Genomic DNA, 22,275 nt, shown 5'->3' with positions numbered 1-22,275 from the left:
TATATGATAATCTGTATAAGTATACTATATAAATAAATTTTAAAACTTAAAAAAGTAATCCAGGATTTTTGAGCTAAAACATTAGAATCTTGCTATTAAAGTACACTTTAAAATTACAAATTTTATCTTTAGAAATATTTTTGGCTGTATTAGGAGTAGGAGTATGGTGTTGAGTTAGTGTATGGAAAGCAGTCAGAACAGTGTTAAATAATTGAAGCACTATACACAGAGTTAGCAACAACTATTACTATATAAATATCATCATTATAATTATTGCCATCATGATATTATTAAAACCAACTCACCAATCCTTATGATTTAATTTTCTGGAAGCACATAAATTTAATCTGAGTTGAAAATTAGATTAAGTAAATGATTATAGGGTAAACCATTGAGGAAATAAAATAATACTACCCCATATAGCTTTAGGGCCAGATAGTTTAATCAGAATTTTTTCAATGACAATTACCTTATAATTACCTCCAGAAGTTTTTAAATTACTGAAGATTATTAGAAAATGGAAATGAAATGGCCAAACAGGGAAGAGGAAAAGAAGGGGAATTTGATGTCACACAGACCTAGGGGAAAGAGAGTCCTAAGAAGGCAGGAATGACCTGTAGTGTGGAATGTTGCTGAGATGTCAAATAAAACCAGGACTGAAAAAATGCCCATTGAAGTCTGAAGAAAGAGAAAATAATAAATGACAGTTGGTTCTTCTTGCTGAATCTTTGAATTCATGTCTGCTGCTAAAATTGCATGCACAAGTTTCATTACAATATTATTTTATGCCCATCTTAAGTCCTGACAAATATGATTTCTGTTATGTGGGTTTACTTGGCATTAATACATTTCTATATTGTGCATGTACTAAAAGTGGTGAAAAGCAAAAGTTATATGAAGGCTAAGAAAATCCTTTGGCTGTTATGTTGAATGACTTCCAAAAATATTTGAACCTTACTACAAAGTGAAAAAAATGCAACTAATATAAATTATAAATTATGAAATATATAATATGAAATAGAAATTATTTCATTTATTTTTATACTCTCAAATTTATTCTTAATTCAAACTTTTAACAAATTTACTGAGTGATGGTTGTGTACCAGGCATCCTGTTAGTTCTGGAGATATGGAGATGAGTAACATGGAGAGCCTTGATAAATAAAATAAAGTAAATTATGACCCTCGGATTTGTTGCAGCCATCAATCAGTCACTCAAGGAAGCCACTGAGAGGTCCCACAGGACTGTTGGGATCTTTTGAGCTGAATTCACTGTCAGAAGAGCAGAGGTGCAGAGGGCCCTGGGGATGTTGAAACTGATAGATGGGCTTTATTTTTTTTCTGTTTTCAGTGCTGATTGAATCATGTTGCCTTGTCTGTCAGTACTGAATCAACTTGACAGAACAGTTTGTGCTCCATTTGTTTTGTCTTGTTTGACACTGGTCCTTCATTGATTCATCATCTCAAACACTGATCAGGTCTGTTCCACTCTGTAAGTGCTATTGCTATGAACTGACTTATTACAAAACAAAGCAAGACAAGGCGAAAAACAACAGTAAGAAGAAAGAGCTTTCCTTTTATTCAGGCAAATACATTGTAGGAGTGTTGTTTTTAAAAGAATTCTTAGAAAGCTATCTTTACATTCCAAAAAAATGTCACTTACAAAACCTGTGTGTGTGTGTGTGTGTGTGTATGTGTGTATCAGAGAGAGAGAGAAAGAGAGAGAGAGAGAGAGACAGAGAGAGACTCTTTTGACTTGAGGTCAAGTGTAGGACTAGTCTTGATTGTGAAGGAATGCCTTATAGCATAAAGAACGAGGATACTGGGGTCAAGCTTAGGTTCCAGTGATAGTTCTGTCCTCGCTGGGTGATCTCAGGCAGGTCGTATGAACTCTCTGCATCACGGTTTTCTCATCTGTTGCACTGGGATAATAAGTTTCCGTCTGTCTTATTGTGAGGATTAAATGAAACAGTATGTCTGCCCCCTTATGCTCACTTTATACTTTCTGTAATTTTTAAAATTCAAACATTCTTTAACTTTTTTATTACTCTGAATGTATTTTCAGATAAAAAATAGAATTTAGATTGATTCTAATTATGATATTAATGAGTACTTATCTATGATGTGATACAATTTTACATTTATTTTTAAAATGTATTATTTATTTATTTAATTTTTGACCTACCTTACCTTGATTTCACAGGTAGATGAATAAAGACAGTAAGGAAAAGAGAAATGTAATGACAGGAAGAAACCATTTCTTTGGTAAATGCGATAAAATTTTTTATGATCTTAGATAATGTGATTCTACTTGTTCTAAGAAAGCCACATAAGTGGTAGGAATTGGGTCATTTACACTTAACTTCTACTGGATTGCATTAAATCACTGTGGTAGAAAACAAAACTTTTTTAGTTGAGAAATATCAAAGACAGATGTGGTATATGAACAATTGTTCAATTAAGGAAGGGAATTATAGGCAGTTCCTTAAATTTATAGAGATCTGGGAGCAATGGATTATACAAAGTTTGAGATTATGCTTTAGCAGGTTTATAAAATGGCTTTCAACTGGTGTTTTTTTTTTTTTTTTTTTTTTTTTTTTTTTTTTTTTTTTTTTGAGACGCAGTTTTGCTCTTGTTGCCGAGATTGGAGTACAATGGCATGATCTGGGTTCACTGCAACCTCCGCCTCCTGGGTTAAAATGATTCTCCTACCTCAGCCTCCTAAGTAGCTGGGATTACAGACACCTGCCACCATGTCTGGCTAATTTTTGTATTTTTAGTAGAGATGGGGTTTCACCATGTTGGCTAGGCTGGTCTCGAACTCCTGACCTCAGGTGATCCGCCTACCTCAGCCTCCCAAAGTACTGGGATTACAGGCGTGAGCCACTGCGCCTGGCCTCAACTAGTTTTAATGTCTATAGACTTCAGGTTTTGGGATGCCTGTGAAATAAAATGTTATTAGGCCCTGGTACAGTGCTACCTTCCAAAGTTAGCTTAATAAATACTTTTTGGTTGATTTTATTTTATAATCTAATACTTCTGTCATAGGTGTTGCTCTCAAATTATCAAATACAATAGAATTCACATAGCGATTCAGAAAGTGTATGTTTGTGAATTTCCAGAGATGTGGGGGTGGAGGGAGAGGACATCGGGGTTAAGAGTAAAGTGGCTCCTGACTTCTCTCTGTCAACGGAAATATGGATTGGTTGTCCCATGAAAAAGAGAGCACTTGGTGGGTTTTTTTTATATATATATGGAGAGAGAGAGAGAGACCGAGAGAGAGAGAGAGAGTGAGACCGAGAGAGAGAGAGAGAGAGAGAGAATTCTGATGAATGAATGAACCAAGAGTTTTGTTAAAAGGCATATGTTGCTGTGTTTTGCAATGTCTTCTCTGCACAGAAATATCTAGGATATTACTGATTACTTCAATAAGACCAAAGAGAAAGTCAGCCCAAGTCTGTGCTACGATAAAAAGGAAACGGTTGCAGAAAAAACAAATTTTGCACATGATTAATGAGTACTAACTGTGGCATTAAGTGACAACTTGGATTTATTTTGATCCTTAAGATAAATGCATTAAATATTACTCTTCTCCATTCCCATGAATGTAACAATTGTGTTCATTACATTTTTTGATACAAATGAAACTTGGATGTGATAAATGAAACCCTGGTTAGAATATTGCTATAATGACCCAAGTGTTTCTCCTATGTCCAATTCCACACTTTCCCATTTATTAATATATCTTGTTCAGTATCACTAGTTTTATCTTCCTATGGCTGCCTACAATCCCTCTTTTTTCCAAAACTTTCACGATTTCTCTGTGAATGCGTGAAGGCCGGCTCCTTACATTATTTGATGCTCTTCTCTCTCAGATATACATTCATTTCCCCCGGCATCTCCTACAGATTACCGAAGGCCTATTATGCCTTTCCTCTTCACCACAGCTAGAAATGATTCTACTCTTTTCTGCCTTTTTCTAGTCCTAATTTTTATTGCTTGTGTTATTATCTGCTTCTAAGACGCAAGTGATAATTCAGCCACTTAAGCATATAATCTTGAAATGTTATTTAACATCTTGAGCCTCAGTCCCTTTATCTATGAAATATATAAATTGAATTAGAGTCTGATTGGTTTTGTGGGCCATGTGGTGTTGGCTACTCAACTCTACCATTAGCTGACATGGACAATATGCAAATAAATGATCATGGATATTCCATAAAATTTTATTAACAAAAACAGGCATCTCAGGCTAGATTTTGCCTGTAAACCACAGCTGGGCAACCAACCCTTAGAGTATGCTATAATTTCTGAGTCTCCGCCCAGTACTAAGATTCTATGAGAAGGTAAAAAGCCATTTCTATTCCTAACATCAAAGGGATAAAGTTTTCCCTTAAAGTTTCTCTTCATAAGATATTACCCTAGTCGCGCGGTGGCTCAAGCCTGTAATCCCAGCACTTTGGGAGGCCGAGATGGGCGGATCACGAGGTCAGGAGATCGAGACCATCCTGGCTAACACGTTGAAACCCTGTCTCTACTAAAAAAAAAAAATACAAAAAACTAGCTGGGCGACGTGGCGGGCGCCTGTAGTCCCAGCTACTCGGGAGGCTGAGGCAGGAGAATGGCCTAAGCCTGGGAGGCGGAGCTTGCAGTGAGCTGAGATCCGGCCACTGCACTCCAGCCTGGGCAACAGAGCCAGACTCCGTCTCAAAAACAAACAAACAAACAAACAAACAAACAAACAAAGATATTACCCTAGTCAATTATCATTGATCATTATATATGATTTTGGTCTTTGCTCTCTCTTTGCTCAGCACATGTCACATTGTTGTAGATGTGTAGATGTTTTAATGCATATTCTGTCAGCATAATAAATGCAGAAGGACAGTTCTCTCAGTTCTACAGTAGGACATTCTGACCAGAGTATGAACTGGGCATACACATTTATCAATTTTCTCCATACTTCTTTTCATAGGTCAAATTACATGTGATACTACACTTGTAATCTTCTTGCTTCCTGATACATCAGGATATAAGGAATATGGTAGGCATGGCATAGTGTTGTTTAGATAATTAACATTAGGTACACAGGATCATGTGTGATATTAATATTTTCATGCAAAAAATGCTATTTCATGAACCATCATCTGCTCCTCAATCTGTGATAAAATTTGTAGCTTCCTGGCAGAACATATCGATAAAAGTACCTGATCTTAGATGTATTGAACCCTAGCTTGATTAACATTTGGCTCAAGTAGAAAATTAAGGGGTGGTAGGGAATGCCCACATTTCATTTGGCTTTCCCATAGAGTCTATTTTTATCCATCTTTGATGTAGCATTAATTAGCATTTTCTCATATTCAATACCACTTCATTTACTAAGCATGAGCTTTTCTTAAAAATGAAGTTCCTAAGTATCTCAGGTAGAACATTTATAAGAAAATAAAAGCCTGCATATCTTTGCCTTATTCTTCCTGCAGTTATCTTTCAAATCTTTGTGTAATGGGAACTAAGACTCTATCTGCAGTCTTACCTCTAAATCTTATATCCAGTGTAGTCATATCATTGTTATTGACTTGAAGCCCATCTAGTGGTTTCTTTATCCTGGTAGCCTATCTGACTTTCATTTCCTTAATAAGAAGGGTTGGAGTTCCATATCAGGTTATATGATATATTTGCTCCTTGTTTTGCTCCAAAATTTCCTGTCCAAGTATGGTGTTCTGCATAAAATGTCTTTACATGTCCACTGTTTTAAAACTGTTTTTTTTTTTTAATCTGTCTGGATCTATATTCACTACTACAGAGTTTGTCTGCTCAGAAAACATGAATTTGAATCCCTAGTATCAGTCTATTGGGTACATGCAGAGATCCCAGAAATAGCAAATCTTCCCAAATATTGCAACATTTTGGTCTGGGTCATTCTGCTACAGTGTAATATACCTACCATCATAATAAATAAAACGATTTTTCTTTTTCTTCTAACTCCAGATTCTTACATGGTTGCGAGGCTGGCTTTAAGGAATCCAATCCCTAAGCAAATGTATTCTTACCATGTGAATTAGGAAATAATTATTCTCATCACAGACGAATTCCTGCAGTGAAAGATTGTTTCAGAATTTCTTTTGGAAATTAGTTTTTCTTCGTTCTTAGGCTTATTGTTTGTCAGAAACACAGAAAACCCATTAATTTAAAGGTTTATGTGTAGAGCCATATCAGCAGAGAAAATCCAAAAGAAGGTGAAGCAATTCTGTAACCACTGTCTTAGGCAATGATAAACTAACCTGATAATCAGAAACACATCTCTGTATAATATGAAGTATTATACAAATGTGTAATCGTACAAGTACATTACTACTTGAGGTGTACAAATGTGTACCTCAAGTAGTGCACATTTGATGTACCTATTCATTCAACTTCGAAATGCTGTTGCTAACCTTGACTCTTTCTCATCCCTTTCTTTCCATATAAATTGGCCAACAAATCATCACTTTTACCTTCTAAGTAGCTCTCAAACTTGTTCCCTCTTATTCATTCTCTCTGCCAAGGTACTTCAATTCACTGGCTCAACAAATATCTATTTAGGGTCAACTATGTGAAAGTCATTGTCCTAGATGTTGAGGATACAATTGTTTAAAGAAAAAACAACATTACTTTATGGGTCTCATATTCTTATTCAGAATTTCATTATTTCTTACTTGAACTGCAAAATTAATCTTTTGCTTAGAGCCTGCTCTCCCTGGAGACTATATCCTATGCTAACACCAGAGCTGGATCATGTCACATTCCATATTCAAATGGCTCTTTATCACCAACTTTGCAAATGCCAAGTCTGGTAACCACGAATACTCTTGGAGGCCTGAGCCACACCTGCCTAACTTCATTCCCCACCACTCTCATCCCTTTCCTTCAGTTACACTGGACCAAGTGCTGCTCTTGGAATAGGCAGAGGTGAAGTTTTCATGGTTCTATGACTGCACCTGCTGATTTTGCTGTAAATTCTACACTCCCGTGTCAAGAAGAAATTTCTACTCTACTCTGAAGAAAGTCATCTTTGCCTCTGGCACAGAGTTAATGTTTTCATCTGTTAACTTGTAGACATTTTCAATATATGCTTCTTTTTTAAAGTGACACTTATATAATTCTATTTATTTATATTCTTGTTTTTCATTCCTCAATATCACTCCCATTAGATTGACAGTTTCTTGAAAGCAAAATATGTGTCTTTTTTGGGCTAACCAGTAATTTGTTGAAAAAAAGTAGAAATTAACAGCTGTAGTATACAGAGGAGATTCTGTGCTTACCTTAAAAGGGTTACTTATGGGAATATACATATTGCTTTAATAAAGTTATATTTTCAACCCTCTCTTATTTACAACATCTAATCTGACTTCACTGGGTGTATGGGCCTCATTGGCAAAATCTTCCAAAACCAAGGAAAAGAAAAAAAAAAATCATTTAAAGTCATACGCAAATTATTCAATTATTCTGTTCCAATAATTTTACTATCTAGGCATAACTTAAAATAGGGTTTAGAGAAGTTTAGTGTTTAGCACACTTATCTAAAAAGAACAATATCCCTTTTAAAAGGAACATGCGTGGAAATATTAATAACCGTAGAAGTACAAGGTCTTAAATCACTGTTTTATGGGTTTTAATACCTTACTCCGCAGGAACTTTATGGTCTTTCCATAAAGACTTTTCATATTATATATAAAAAAAAGTGGTGTTTCTGGAACTCATGAAAAGTGGGCATATAAAATCTGTCCTGAAGGAAGAGCTTAAATAATTATGTGCATTGAGTGAGAGATGGAAACCCAGTCTCAATGCAGGGAGACAGAAAGGCTCAGGCAGCACTCATGCATCCTTAGGGAACGTGGTAGATGGGCTAAGAGCTGCCCAGATTTTTTTTCAAAACCAGCGTATTCCCAGATATTACTAAATTTTGAGGGAAAAGGTATTAATGGGTCTTAACAAATAATTGAAACAATTTAATGAAGTAGAAACAATTCCAAAGAACCATATTAAGTAGATTTCCTTGAGGAAAAATAAAAACAAAAACAAAAACAAACAAACAAACAAACAAAAATAGCCAGTATTAAGATCTCTCAAACTTGTGAACCCACTATACTCACAAAGGTATAGAAATAACCTCAGTAGGCCAGGCACAGTGGCTTACGCCTGTAATCCCAGCACTTTGGGAGGCCAAGGAGGGAGGATCACTTGAGGTCAGGAGTTTAAGACCAGCCTGGCCAACATGGTGAAACTCCATCTCTACTAAAAATACCAAAATTAGCTGGGCGCAGTGGCAATTGCCTGTAATCTCAGCTACTCGGGAAGCTGAGGTAGGAGAATCACTTGAACCTGGGATGCAGAGGTTGCCGTGAGCTAATACCATGCCACTGCACTCCAGCCTGGGCAACAGAGTGAGACTGTGTCTCAAAAATAAATAAATAAATAAATAAATAAATAAATAACCTCAGTAAAGTAAGGTTCTGGTCTGTCTAAACAAATGTTTGTAAATAATCTTCAAATGAAGAGGTAAATGTAAAAGGAAATAGAGTACATATAGTTATATTTGGAGCAAATATGAATATAATGAAGATCCTCATATCCTCAGAGACAGCCACTGACTTATAAGAGAACATTTGTGAAAATATATGCATATTTCTAGAATTTTCAACCTGTTGGTATAATAGCAAGCAAAGGAATAGTACCACAATTTAGGAACATACATATATTAGGGAAAAAATGCCCTCGAGAAGATGGGAACTCTTTCCTGTAAGTGAATAAAATGAGTAGCCTTCTTGTTTTGCACTAGTTAACCTTTATTTTAGTTTAAATAAATGTTTTAAGCATAGGAATTTGCTATAATATCATTGGGGAACAACCCACAAACCTTTTTTTTTTTTTACAAGATCCCATTATTATCACTCTATGAAATATGTGATTACCATCTTAGAAACTGTCTAGAGAAGATAGAGGAGAGAAGAGATAGCTGAAGGTTGCAGTGCAAATGTTAAATCCTGTGATGAATGGACTTTGCTCATCATTTGACACAGAGGCTGTAACATAGGTGAACTAACTGCACAATAGCTTCTGTGGTGGTATTTTCCATGTGTAATATTTTCTTTTCATTTGAATTTTTCATAAAGGTTAACACCTTTTGTTAATTTTTTTTATACCAGCACCTTAGTCTCTGAAACTATTAGACTCGGTTGCCTTACTTTCCTTTTCCTCTGTCACCTCTAGTCAATGACTTGGATAATTGGTTTGGCTGCCCATTTTGAGAAAGCATATAACAATCTGAACGCTGCTATTCTCTCTGGGTTTAGAATGACTGATGTTTTAAATGAGCATCTTAAAATTGTATATAATAAACACGTTTCTTGAAAAGAAAGTTAGAGCAACTCTAAAGAGCTGAAAGATTTGCAAGGATTGTTGTTGTCTTTTACATCAGTGAAATTATTGTTTGGAAAATTGTAACAAAATATATAGAAACATAATGAAAAATAATGGCAGTTGAACAAAAGTAAAAGTAATAGTTTGTACTTCTTGAAAGTTTCCATATTAAGGGATTTTATTTCACTTTTCATTTATTCAGTAATACGAAAATAATAAAAAGTATACACTACATTCTGAAGTTCCTCTTCTCCTTTGTATGACTTTTCTATTTCTTCTTCCTCCCATGCACCATCCTCAACGCACTGAGCTCAAGAAGTCTGAAAGATCTTATAAAGTAGGAAGGAAACTTTTATCACTTTGCTCTATCCTCTTTTTAAGTATTCTTAAAATGTTTTATAGAATATACAAACTTTTTATAAAATAGCTCTTTGAGGTTTTAATGACAAGCCTGACTTGCCCTTTTCCCATCTCCAACCTCGGCTGAGTCCAGTGTAGTAGTTGAACTTGGACACCCAAGGGAGAGAGAACAAATTATACTCAATTGCTACTTGTCTGTTTTGTTCAGGGCTTCGTTACTAAGTCCAGCTTATCATGCCTGAATCCTTCCTTCTTGATTGGGAATTCTTTCGTAGGAGGCTCCACGGTGGCTTAAGCAGGACTGTCTCTACCTTCTCACCATACCTGGTGGGATCTCAGATATTGGGTCCCTCCTGTGCCTCTAATCTTAGAGTTAAATGATCCCTTAGATTCTTCTGATTTAGTCTTGGATTTCGTATTTTGCATGAATAGCTAACATAAATGATAACCAGACGACCCACAAGGAAGTTTGATTGAGTGGTAAAGTCTTTCTGAAATTGTTATGACAGCTTTTATAAATGGGTAGAAAATGAGTGCTTGAAGATATCAGATGTGATCTACTACTTGAAGAAGGTAATGGACTTTGAATATTTTGGGGCACTTAGGAATGGTAAAGTTTTTTCAGTGGTGATGGCTGTTTAAAGAAAAGTTACAAGAACATAAATGCAATTATAAAACTGGAAAATGTCTTTGGAAATTGAACCAGTTTCAACTTACATAGTTAACCACCCAGAATATTTGGAGCACTGTACCCTTGTATGCAGCAGAGAATAAAATGAGACGGCAGTCAGTGCAAATACCACTCTTAGTCTCTATCAGGAACAGGAGAAAGCAAAATTATTCTTTAGTGTTTTTGCACACCCCAAATCACTTTTTCTTCCCTCACCCTCATGCCAAAGGATCCAAATACATTATATGATTATATGATTTGCGTGTGTGTGTGTGTGTGTGTGTGTGTGTGTGACAAGAGCCCTACCATAAACTTGTCATCTTTAGGCAATACCTCCATGCTGTGATGCCATCATTCTATTCTGTACCCTATTAAAAATAGCCTTCTGCAAACTGACCATGATGGAAATTTGTATCTCTCCTAGGTATGTTTGTTTTGTAATGGTAGACCATAGTTTAGCTTAAAGGAACCCTGCTGTTGGAAGTTTGAATATTAGGTTTAGGTTAATGGGGTAATATGTAGGCAGAATTAATTATGCGCTCATAATTCACCAAATTACATGAAAGTAAGTACACACTGCAAATGGGGCCTATATGTCTGTAAAAGAAAATCAATATAATGTATTAAGAAGAATGTGAGACTTGGAGTCTTGGCTCAACAATTCCCAGTGTATGATATTGGACAAGTCTCCATTATCTCGGTAAATAAAACAGGTTAATAATACCTACTTCTCTGGATTTAATCATGAAGAAAAATGAAATCATGTAGGTTTAGGTCTTTTATGAGCTGTTAAGTGCTATATTCAGAATGGAGCAGTAGTGGGAATATAAGCTTCTGTATTCATGCACACATGTGTTTACAAAAATTCTACGTTAGGCACAAAGCCACTTTATAAAATAATATGTATATATAAATATTTTTACATAAACTCCATCTTCTACAAAAGTGTCTGTGTTTCCATTATGGTTTATAACAGTAGTCCTAGAAATGTTTAGTTTATGCCATTTAAGGTAGAGTGGTAGAATTGTTTGGTAGAGTTTCAAGGGACTAGACATAAAGAGGACAAGTATTTTTATCACTTTATGACTTTTAATTTCTTCTGTAATATGGTTGTACCTTCTTTTTTATTTTTTAAATTTAATGTTAATTTTTCTTTTTTTATTATTATACTTTAAGTACTGGGGTACATGTGCAGAACGTGCAGGTTTGTTACATAGGTATACACATGCCACGGTGGTTTGCTGCACCCATCAATCAGTTATCTACATTAGGTATTTCTCCTAATGATATCCCTCCCCTAGCCCCCAACCCTGAACAGACCCTGATGTGTGATGGTCCCTTCCCTGTGTCCATGTGTTCTCGTTGTTCAATTCTCACTTATGACTGAAAACATGTAGTGTTTGGTTTTCTGTTCCTGTGTTAGTTTGCTGAGAATGATGGTTTCCAGCTTCATCCATGTCCCTGCAAAGGACATGAACTCATCTTTTTTTATGGCTGCATAGTATTCTATTGTGTATATGTGTCACATTTTCTTTATCCAGTCTATCATTGATGGGCATTTGAGTTAATTCCAAGTCTTTGAGGATAAGTATTTTTAACTTAAAGTATAATAATAATAAATAAATTTAAAAAAAAATTTTGTATCCCAGTTGCCTTAGTCTTTCTCTCCTGTGATCAATGAGTTTGATTTCAAGCCATTTATATATAGATGAGTCTGTTCTGTGCACATAAATAATGTTATGGTAAAGAAGAAAACTATACAAGCACATTTCTGTAGGGCAATAGTGATATTTCCATTGTGAAACAGGATGGGACAGAGAGAAAACACAAAAGATGTAGGAATGACAATAATCTGCATTCTCTCAAGAAGCAAACCAAACATTTTAACCATACCAATCTTTATTATTGTTATTAATTGTAGATGGGGCACACTGAGAGGAGCACAAGGGAGGAAAGAAAAATTTTGGGTATGTATCTCTTTCCAGTTGAATTCTTGCTCTGAAGTGAATATGTTTGAATCTTCTGTTCCTCTGCCTGCTTTGTATTATTTAGTCACATCCTCAGTTGTGTAATAGTGTTGATAACATCAGTGTTTTCACCAGCACAAAACTCATTATAAACATTTATATTGTATTTATAGTTTTCCTCAACTCCTAGTATTTCAAATTGTAAAAGAAAAATCAGTGTTTATTTTTCTTCAAGTTGAGAATCAACAGGGTAACTTTTTGTTCTATTATCTTCTACATTAAACTTAAAGTATTGATTAAACTTCCCTCATATATATTTATATGGCAAGGAACTTGATGCTTTTGTTATGTTAGTATATATATCCTATAGGTTAAGGCTTTTTTTTTTTCTTTTTGCCAATTATAACATACACATGTGTCTTTACTCAGAAAAAACCAATATCCAGTCTCAAAATAACAAAGTTTCAGGCAAGAAACTATTTGAAGAAGATTGGAACATATTATATCAAATATTCGGTTTATTACAACAAGTTGGTCAATTGTCCAAAGTCCTAATATTATGTACCTTTTTATACAGATAGAATAAAGTCTAGATGGTAATGCTTACCATGGAATTTAAATTTAAATGTACACACTAGAGGGCATATTTTGGCTTACAAAACACTAGGTGCTAGAACTTGTACTCATCAGAATGACTCTTGGTATATTTTTTCATAAGGCACTCACAGAATTCAATCACCCAATTGTGTGTTCATACCTTATATTTGTGTTGTTGATATATGGAGGTATTATGCTTTTAAGTAGAAGGGTTCTTCTTTATAGTTAAACTGAGCTTTTAAAAATTAATTTTTCTCATTAAAATAAAATAATGAGTAGCCAACAATCAACATTAATGTCCAATAGTTAAAATAAATAAGTTATATACTAGGATATGTTATTTGAATACCTATTATTAAGTTGCTGCATAGGATTTTTATTAAATAAATTTGAACAGTTATTTAATCTCATAACAATGTAATATTTAGAGACAAAACCAAGTTCTTTGATTAATGTATTTAACTCACAACAGTTCTTAGCATATAGCACTTGATGGCCATTTGCTGAGTGAATATGAATGAATGTGCAGAGGAAAACATTTTATGACCCTTTCATCCTCAACCTGATCATTCCCACCCTAGAGCCATACCTCTAGGTAGTGTACATGTGTACACACACACACACTCACTAAGTATGATTATGTACTCACTCATTTTCATATATTTAACACATACATGCACACTATCCCTTTTAAGTACATTGCTGTACTTACTGTCAATTCTGAATTTACTACTTATCAAACATCTTCAAAGAAAATTTTATTTCATGGGGCTAGGGGTAAGATTTCTTTCTGCTATGATTTGTTTGATAAACTGTTGAATGTGAGCAGTAGAAATACAATAATCAGACTAAAATTTATAATATTTTGCACATTAATTGAAGCTTTTTCTCTACTAAACTGTGTTCTCCTCATGAGTCCGGATCATATTTGACTTATTTACCAATGTATGTCAAGGGTAAAGTATTGTGATTGGTACATAGTGAGAATATAAACAATACTCACTGAATGAGCAAATGAATAACTTTATGCATTCAGGAAAAACTAATCAAGTAATTAAAATAATTTTATTTTTTATAAAACATACTAGTGGTTTAATTAAAATATGAAATATTTAAGTACTGTTGTACCGTTTTGTAAAGAATTGTGAAAGGTCTGAGATATTATCCCACAGATATAGATGATATAGATATAGTTATAGATATAGACGTAGCTAGAGATATAACACCTGGGTCAGAAGTAAAGAGTTCTTAACAGATACTCATAACTAGATCGACAACCAGAGTAATATAGCAGCATGCATCCCCCACACCTTAGTCCTACAGTGATGTGATAAGAGTCAATAAAATTTGTCTACACAGGTAGCAGTTTATATCTCATAAATGAGGGACAAGGAACAATAGATTTTCTCCATTTGTTTACAGGAGAGAGACAAGCAGATTCCTCCTTTCCCAACAGGAAGGAAAAATCTTTCATTCCATTATGATGAGTTGAAGAGGATCCTATGTTCTCACTATAAACTTTAGGAACATAAACATTTCTTTCCAAGGGCCAGATTAACAGCAGATAAAGTCTCCAGATGATGGGCTGCATATCTTTTGAGATGTAAATACCGAAGGAGATAACATCCCCATACTTCTGCCACCTTAGAACTTACTTTAGGACCTTGTCTCTGCTCTCTTTGAACCTCTAGAAGAGATAAGAGAAGTTTTGTTATCCCTTCAGATCAGATCATTAAACTAAATGAACGGCTACATATCTAATTCTCAAGGTATGAGAAGAGTAGAATATTTTTAGGAGAAGTGAAAGAAAACATTCCCTATCTTTATATTATATACAATGTTTTGTGGGTCAGGGAAGCAGAAACTTTATTCAAGAGCACTGAGAAATCTAGGAAAGTTTTATTTCTTCACAATTATATATGGATGTTTCAAAGTATTTACAAATAGTCCTATGACATAAATCTATTTTTATAATAAAAATATTGGATGTCTTTCACTACTAAGTAAAATATAATACATAGCAGCAAGCCACAGATTCTACTACATAAGTAGAAAATATCAAGATTTTTCCAAAATTTTGTTTTTAAAAAAATGAGAGTGCTAAATCTGGAGAAAATTTTTTGGCCTAGGAGTGTTTGGTAGGTTTGGGCATAAAGTGAGGACTGGGTTTGTAATAGGCATGCTATGATTTGTTTGAGTTAAATGAGACAAGTGAAGCACAAAGATGTGACCAGCAACCAAGGGAAAAATATTATCAATAGAAGCAATAGATGATACTTTAGATGCAGGCTTTAAAATAACCATTATTTTAAAAAATTAAGAAAAATCTAGATGGAGAATTTCAATCTATAATTAGTTCAACCATTGTGAAAGAGTGTGGCAATTCCTCAAGAACCTAGAACCAGAAATAACATTTGACCCAGCAATCTCATTACTGGGTATACACCCAAAGGATTATAAATCATTTCACTATAAAGACACATGCACACACAGGTTTATTGCAGCACTGTCCACAATAGCGAACACTTGGAACCAATCCATATGCTCATCAATGATAGACTGGATAAAGAAAATGTGGCACATATGTACTATAGAATACTATGCAGCCATAAAAAAAAAATGAGTTTATGTACTTGGCAGGGACATGAATGAAGCTGGAAACCATCATTCTCAGCAAACTAACACAGGAACAGAAAAACAAACACTGCATGTTCTCACTCATAAGTGAGAGTTGAACAATGAGAACACATGGACACAGGGAGGGGAATATCACACACTGAGGTCTGTTCGGGGGTGGGGGACTAGGAGAGGGATAGCATTAGGAGAAATACCTAATGTAGATGACGGTCGATGGGTGCAGCCAACCACCGTGGCACGTGTATACCTATGTAACAAACTTGTACGTTCTGCACATGTATCCCAGAACTGAAATTATAATAAAAAATGAGTTCCTGAATTCATGAATGCAAACATGGCAAGAAAATCACACTCAAACATTTCATGATCAAACAGCTGAAGATAAAAAAAACATAAATTTAAAAACAGGCACTATTTAAAATGACACATTACTCTCAAAAAAAGCAGCACTGACTGACAGCTGGCATTTCAACAACAACAATATAAAAGGAAAGTAGAAGACTACAAAATGGCATTGTTAAAGTGCTGGATAAAACAATAATATTGATAATGATGATGAAGATAACGTGCCAACATGGAATTTTATGCATGGTGACATTTTTCTTCAAAATAAATACAAAATTAAGACATTTTTAGACAAACAGAAGCTCAAATAACACAGTTTCAAAAAAACATACACCAAAAGTTACAGAAAAAAAGTAGGCAAATATTTAAACATGTCTCAGTATCTCATAGAAATAGCAGCTAAAAATAAGTAAAGGTATGAAAGATTGAAAAAAACTATTAGCCAGCTTTATGTCATTGAAATTCATAGATTATTACATATAAATATTCATGAATATACATTCTTTTTAAGTACACATGAAATTATTTGCCAATATTGACCACATACTGGTCCATAGTGCACATTCAATAAATTTAAATAATTGAAATTGTACAGAATATACTACAATGAAACTTTTGTTATTAGGTAAAGCGGCACTGAATGTAATAGTAAATGCATGCATTGAAAAAGAAGAAAGGTTGAAATTGATGCACGTATTTTTTAAAATGTTGAAAAGAATAATTCAATAAGCTGAAAAATTTAAACCAAAGATAAAATGAAAGAAATAATAAACAGAAGAGCAAAAAAAAAAAAAGTAAAAGAAAACAGACATATTATAATATATGAAAATCAACAAAACAAAGAGTTGATTCTTTGCAAAGAAAGATTAAATGTCTAGGAAGACCGAAAAAGAAACGAGGAGAGACAAATTACTATAGAAATGAAAAAAGAGAACGTTGCTGCAGATTCAATAGATATTAAGTAGGTAATAAGAGGATATTATTAAAAAGTTATACCATTATAATTGAAAATATAGATGAAATTGATAAATTTATCAGAAAACAAAACTTATCAAAAACCCACACAGTATGAAAATATCCTAAACAGTTATGGAGCAATTTGAAAAATAATTGAACCTATTTAAATTATTCTCACAGAGGAACTCAGGCTCAAAAGGCTTCACTGGTGAATTTTTCCAAACATTTAAGGAATAAATGAAACGAATTTTACAACAAATCCTTTCAGGTAATAGGAATTAAGGAACAGTTACTTCCAAACTCATTTTATGAAGCAGTAACACCAATACCAAAACTTGTTTGAGACGAGACAAAAAAGAAAAATTATAGGCTAATATCTCTCATGAGCATAAAATTCCAAACAAAATATTACAATTAAGAAATATATAAAAGGGATAACACTCCATAAGTGAAACTTACATTAGGAATGCAAGGTTGGTTTCAAGTACTAAAATCAACCAATATAGTTCATCAAATTATGAGAGTTAAGGAGAAAAAAACACATGAATATCCTTTTTTTTTTTTTTTTTTTTTTTTTTAGACGGAGCTCCCTCTGTTGCCCAGGCTGGAGTGCAGTGGCGTGATCTCGGCTTACTGCATCCTCTGCCTCCCGGGTTCAAGCAGTTCTCCCTACCTCAGCCTCCCGAGTGGCTGGGAATACAGACACCTGCCACCACACCTGGCTAATTTTTGTATTTTTGGTAGAGACTGATTTCACCACGTTGTCCAGGCTGGTCTTAAACTCCTGACTTCCGGTGATCCACCCACCTCTGCCTCCCAAAGTGCTGGGATTACAGACGTGAGCCACCGAACCCGGCTTGAATATCTTAATTGGTGCAGAAAATGCATTGATAAAATTCAGCACTTAACTGTTCTATTAATGTGTAACAAACTATCACAGATTTAGCAGATTGAAACAACATACATTTATTATCGCAGTGTTTCTGTGGGTCAGAAATCTAGCGAACCCAGCTGGATCCTCTGCTCATGATCTCACAAGGATGCCATCAAAGTGTTGTCTGAGTTGTGTTCCTTTCTGGAGCTTACGACCCTCTTCTAGGCTCACGTGGTTGTTGGTAGACTTGTTTTTTTGGTTGTAGGTCCAAGTCCCCGTTTTCTTGCTGACTGAGGATATTCTCAGATCTTAGACGATGCCTGAAATTCCATCCATGTGGCTCCCTCACACAGAGTTTTACAGATCCTCTCTCAACAGAGTACCTTACATCTTCAAGACCATTAGGGAAAACAAAATTTCTGACTTCTAAATCTGCTTTTAAGGGGCTCCGTGGGCCATATTTGGTTCAGGAGCCATGGTTTACCAATGCATAGGTCACAGAAACTTTATATACATATGAAAACAAAACAAAACAAAACAAAACCCTAGATCCCTTTGTTACTAAATACAGACAAAAACAATTTGAGATGGAGCAGAGACCTAAATGTCATTGCAAAATAATACAGTTTCTCAAAGAAAACATAGACAAATACGTTTTGTGATATCCATTAGAAAACGCTTTCTTAAATCGGGCACAAAGTCAACTTTTTAAGAATAAATTATCAGACTACATTAAAATAAGAACAACTATTTAAAAGACAGTGATATCTATTAGAAAACTCTTTCTTAAATCGGGCACAAAATCAACTTTTTAAGAATGAATTATCAGACTACATTAAAATAAGAACAACTATTTAAAAGACAGTATTAAAAGAAAAAGAAAAATGTATCTATAACTATGTGTCTGGAAAGGTATCTGACAAGTCCTCACATATATAATACATAGACATTCTTACAAATATATAGGAAGACCAAGGTAACTCAATAAAACAAAACTCTTAAACAGAAACTTCAGAAAAAGGGGATATCCAAATGGCCTGAACAGCCATGTGAAAAGGTGGTCAATGTTACTAATTATCAAGGAAATGCAAATTAAGACCACAATGAAATATCACTTCATATACACTAAGTGAGCTAAAATTAAAAGGATTGATAATATCCAGCATAGATGAAGATTTGGAATAAATAGAATCTTACACTACTGATACATGTGTAAATGGAGCAGCTACTTATGTTCATCATGTTTATCACCAGGAGAGTGAATAAACTGTGGTATAATCACACAATGAAAATAAACAGTAATAAGATGAATTAATTTCTTACATATGCCAAACATAGATGAATCCCAGAAACATTATTTTGAGCTAAAAAAGTCAACCTCAATATATTTTGCATTATTCCATTGTTGTAAAGATCAATTATAGGAAAAGCTGATGGGGAGGGGAGGGTGGATGGATGTTGACAGGAAGGCAACATGGTGGACCTTCTGGGGTGCTATAAATGGTTAATATCTTAATCTAAGTGGAGACTACATGAACATACACTTCATCAACACATGTATAAATTTACTAAATTGTATACTTAAGATTAATACACTTTACACATGTGACTGTGTCATGTATGTCAATACAAAAGATAAAAAGTTAAATCTTTAGAAATTTTCTTCCCTGCATTGCAATCATTTCCTTTATAATGAAATACAAACAAATGTAGGCATTTGGAAGAAACAAACAAAATAAATGCTGAAATAGAAGAAATGAGAGTAGGAAGATGCAAACCTATGGTTGGCTCTCATTAGCACATAAATTCATATTTGCTTATACAATCTTTATATACCTTTCCCGTATTTACCAAGAATGTAATTATGAAATTTTGGATAGTAATAATCTTCAGACATTCCAATGAGAATGGGTATGGTGTTATATATCATATTTGCAAGAATTTGCAAATATTACTATTCCTAGCCATTTGTTAGGTTGTGACTAATTTTATTTGATATATAGATATAGATAAATGAACTGACTAAAAAATATGAAAATTGGCATTTAGTGTATTTCACTGGTGCTAGAACTCTCACGCACATTGATGCTGTTTCTGTCTCAGCTATTCAAAGTCCATTTCATCTTTGAAATAATAAATTGAATTTATAATTTTAGACATAGTTTTGAGAGTGCTCCTTTAAACTGTCAGGGTTGATTAAGGAGGCAAAGAGCCAAATCTTAAAAAGAAATGCTGATAAAAATTGACTATTTCTTAAGGTTGATGTCATGACAATTTCTGATGCTGAGTCAATCTGCCCCTCTCTTACATTGTAGAAAACAGTGAAAGCTCAATTCGACACCTTATGCCTTGAGAATATTTTCTTAGTCCCAGTGTAAGGTAAATGGGAAGTGAATGTGAGAGCTGTTGAGATGAAGCCGCTAATTTACTGGGCTTTTCTGCTGCATTTAGTTGTGGAACTAACTCCCTTCTGTGTGTCCTTTGGCCTTCATGATATTTTCCATGTACTCCATTGATATTTTAGCTCCATCACACACTTATTCATTCAAGCTTTTAAACCAGGAGTCATTTTGGACTTACTGCAACCATCCAACCATTCTGCATTTTAGAAAGAGGAATTTAAAAACAAATCTAATTCCTGTTGATTTTACTTTTTGAAGATTTCTCAATTATTTTATTTTCCCTTATCCAGTTGAATTATTACAGGAGTCTACTAGCTAGTCACTCTGCCTCTTGTCTCTACCCTCCTAAATCTATCCACTTCATATCATATAGGATAATCTAATCACAGCATGAATTTGCCCACCTTTCTTTCCTGCTGGAATCAACTCAATGGCTTGTCATCATCTTTCCTATTATTGTCTCATTATGGATGTACTTTCCTCCCCTTCCAGCCTCATAACCTACCATTCTGCTTCTGTCTCATGATCTAATTATAACAATTTTATTGCTTCATTTCACTACTTCATGCTATTTCATGCTTTGGTGTTTATGATTTTACTGTTTCCCTTTACTTGAATCTCCCTTCCTCCTTTTATATCTGGTGAATTTATTTTCAGGCTTTAATATGCATCCCATGTGACACTGCTACAACAATGTCTTCCCTGAACCATCCAAGTAAATGAGATGCCCTTTGTCTGACCTCAAAAATACGCTGTACCTATTTCTATCTTAGCACTTGCCTTATGTTGGTCATTCTTCATTAGATTAGAAACTTTCTGAACATAAGTTAATGTGTTATTTGTCTTTGGTCTTCCAGCACCTAGCACAGGCTGTTGTTCACATAGTAGACACTCTATAACTGCAGCTTGCATGACATCTTCTGATGTGGCATTTCAAAAGCTCATGCATATGTTACCTTAGTACTCTGGGAAACTCAGAAGAGTCATATCAATTCTGGCTATTGCCAACGTGCCTGCATATTAGTGTAACTGACACATAATACAACCTTTATTTAAAAGTAGGTAGGTTCTTGATAATTATAGTCTATGGTAAATCAAAGACATTTAAAGTTACAAATGGGTTTCCAATGGCTTTTTTTTTTTAATACCTAAGTATGTTTCTCAACTTTTTTTGTTTGCTTTTCTGCAGATTGCTGCCAATTCCTGGGGAAAGTCATGGGGAGAGAATGGCTATTTCAGAATTCTTCGAGGAGTAAATGAGTCTGACATTGAAAAGTTGATTATTGCAGCTTGGGGCCAAATGACAAGTTCTGATGAACCATAACGTATCATTAAATTTCCATAAGGCCATGCCTTTAAGTAACCCCCTAAATTGAAGTTTAGCAATATGACATTCTTGGTGACAATGGAATCTTTGTCTCTTCACCGTGTTAACATAATCTATCTATTTTCTTATTTTCCCCCCTGGTCTATGCTTCTGCTTCCTTCATATTACTGAGCATAAAAAACACCAATAAAGGACAGCAGAGTGCCTAAGTGCCTTTAAAGTTCCCAGGTTGCCTCATTTTTCTGTCATGAGGGTGTCCCTTTTGCCTTTAGTTGTTCACAAACAGTGTGATGGCATCTGTCTTAACAGTTTTTAGCACTCATTTGTAGAAATGGTGTGGTTTCTCTCTTTGATCAATGAGGATCTTAGACAACAAAAAGCAAATTAGAATTTCAGCAATTTGCCATCTTTATAACTTTCTTTTCATCCAAATAACACTTTCTTAGTTCAAGCCTTGCTTATGTTTTGCTTAAGCAGTGGAAATAGATTATAAGTTGTTTATCTCAATAACTTAACATTTTGTTTCCTCTCATTTGCCTAAACCTACCTTGTAATGTATTCACAAAATGAAAAGCAACTCTCCACAGGAAATAACTACTCTCTGCTGTACTCTGCAATGGCCTGTGAGGTGGAGATGTTAAGTAATGGAAAGCTTGCAGGCTAACAATAGAAGTACAGTTCTGACATACACACAGCCCTGTTTTTGGAAGTTGGAATATTTTATGTAAAGTCTATTAATAT

General features: G+C 34.5%; 1 protein-coding gene across 1 annotated transcript in view; it reads left to right on the top strand.

Annotated features, from left to right (window-relative positions):
* Positions 1–22,049, top strand: part of LOC105490829 (tubulointerstitial nephritis antigen) — a 90,515-nt gene extending 68,466 nt beyond the window's left edge. The window contains 2 exon segments of the mRNA XM_011756769.3: positions 12,350–12,395; positions 21,397–22,049. Of these exon segments, the coding sequence (XP_011755071.2) occupies positions 12,350–12,395; positions 21,397–21,531 (181 nt within the window). The 3' untranslated portion in view covers positions 21,532–22,049.
* Positions 22,050–22,275: the final 226 nt, after the last annotated feature.

This window comes from Macaca nemestrina, chromosome 5, assembly GCF_043159975.1.
Source record: "Macaca nemestrina isolate mMacNem1 chromosome 5, mMacNem.hap1, whole genome shotgun sequence".
Taxonomy (NCBI): Eukaryota; Metazoa; Chordata; class Mammalia; order Primates; family Cercopithecidae; genus Macaca; species Macaca nemestrina.
This window is presented reverse-complemented; position numbering and strand designations above follow the sequence as displayed.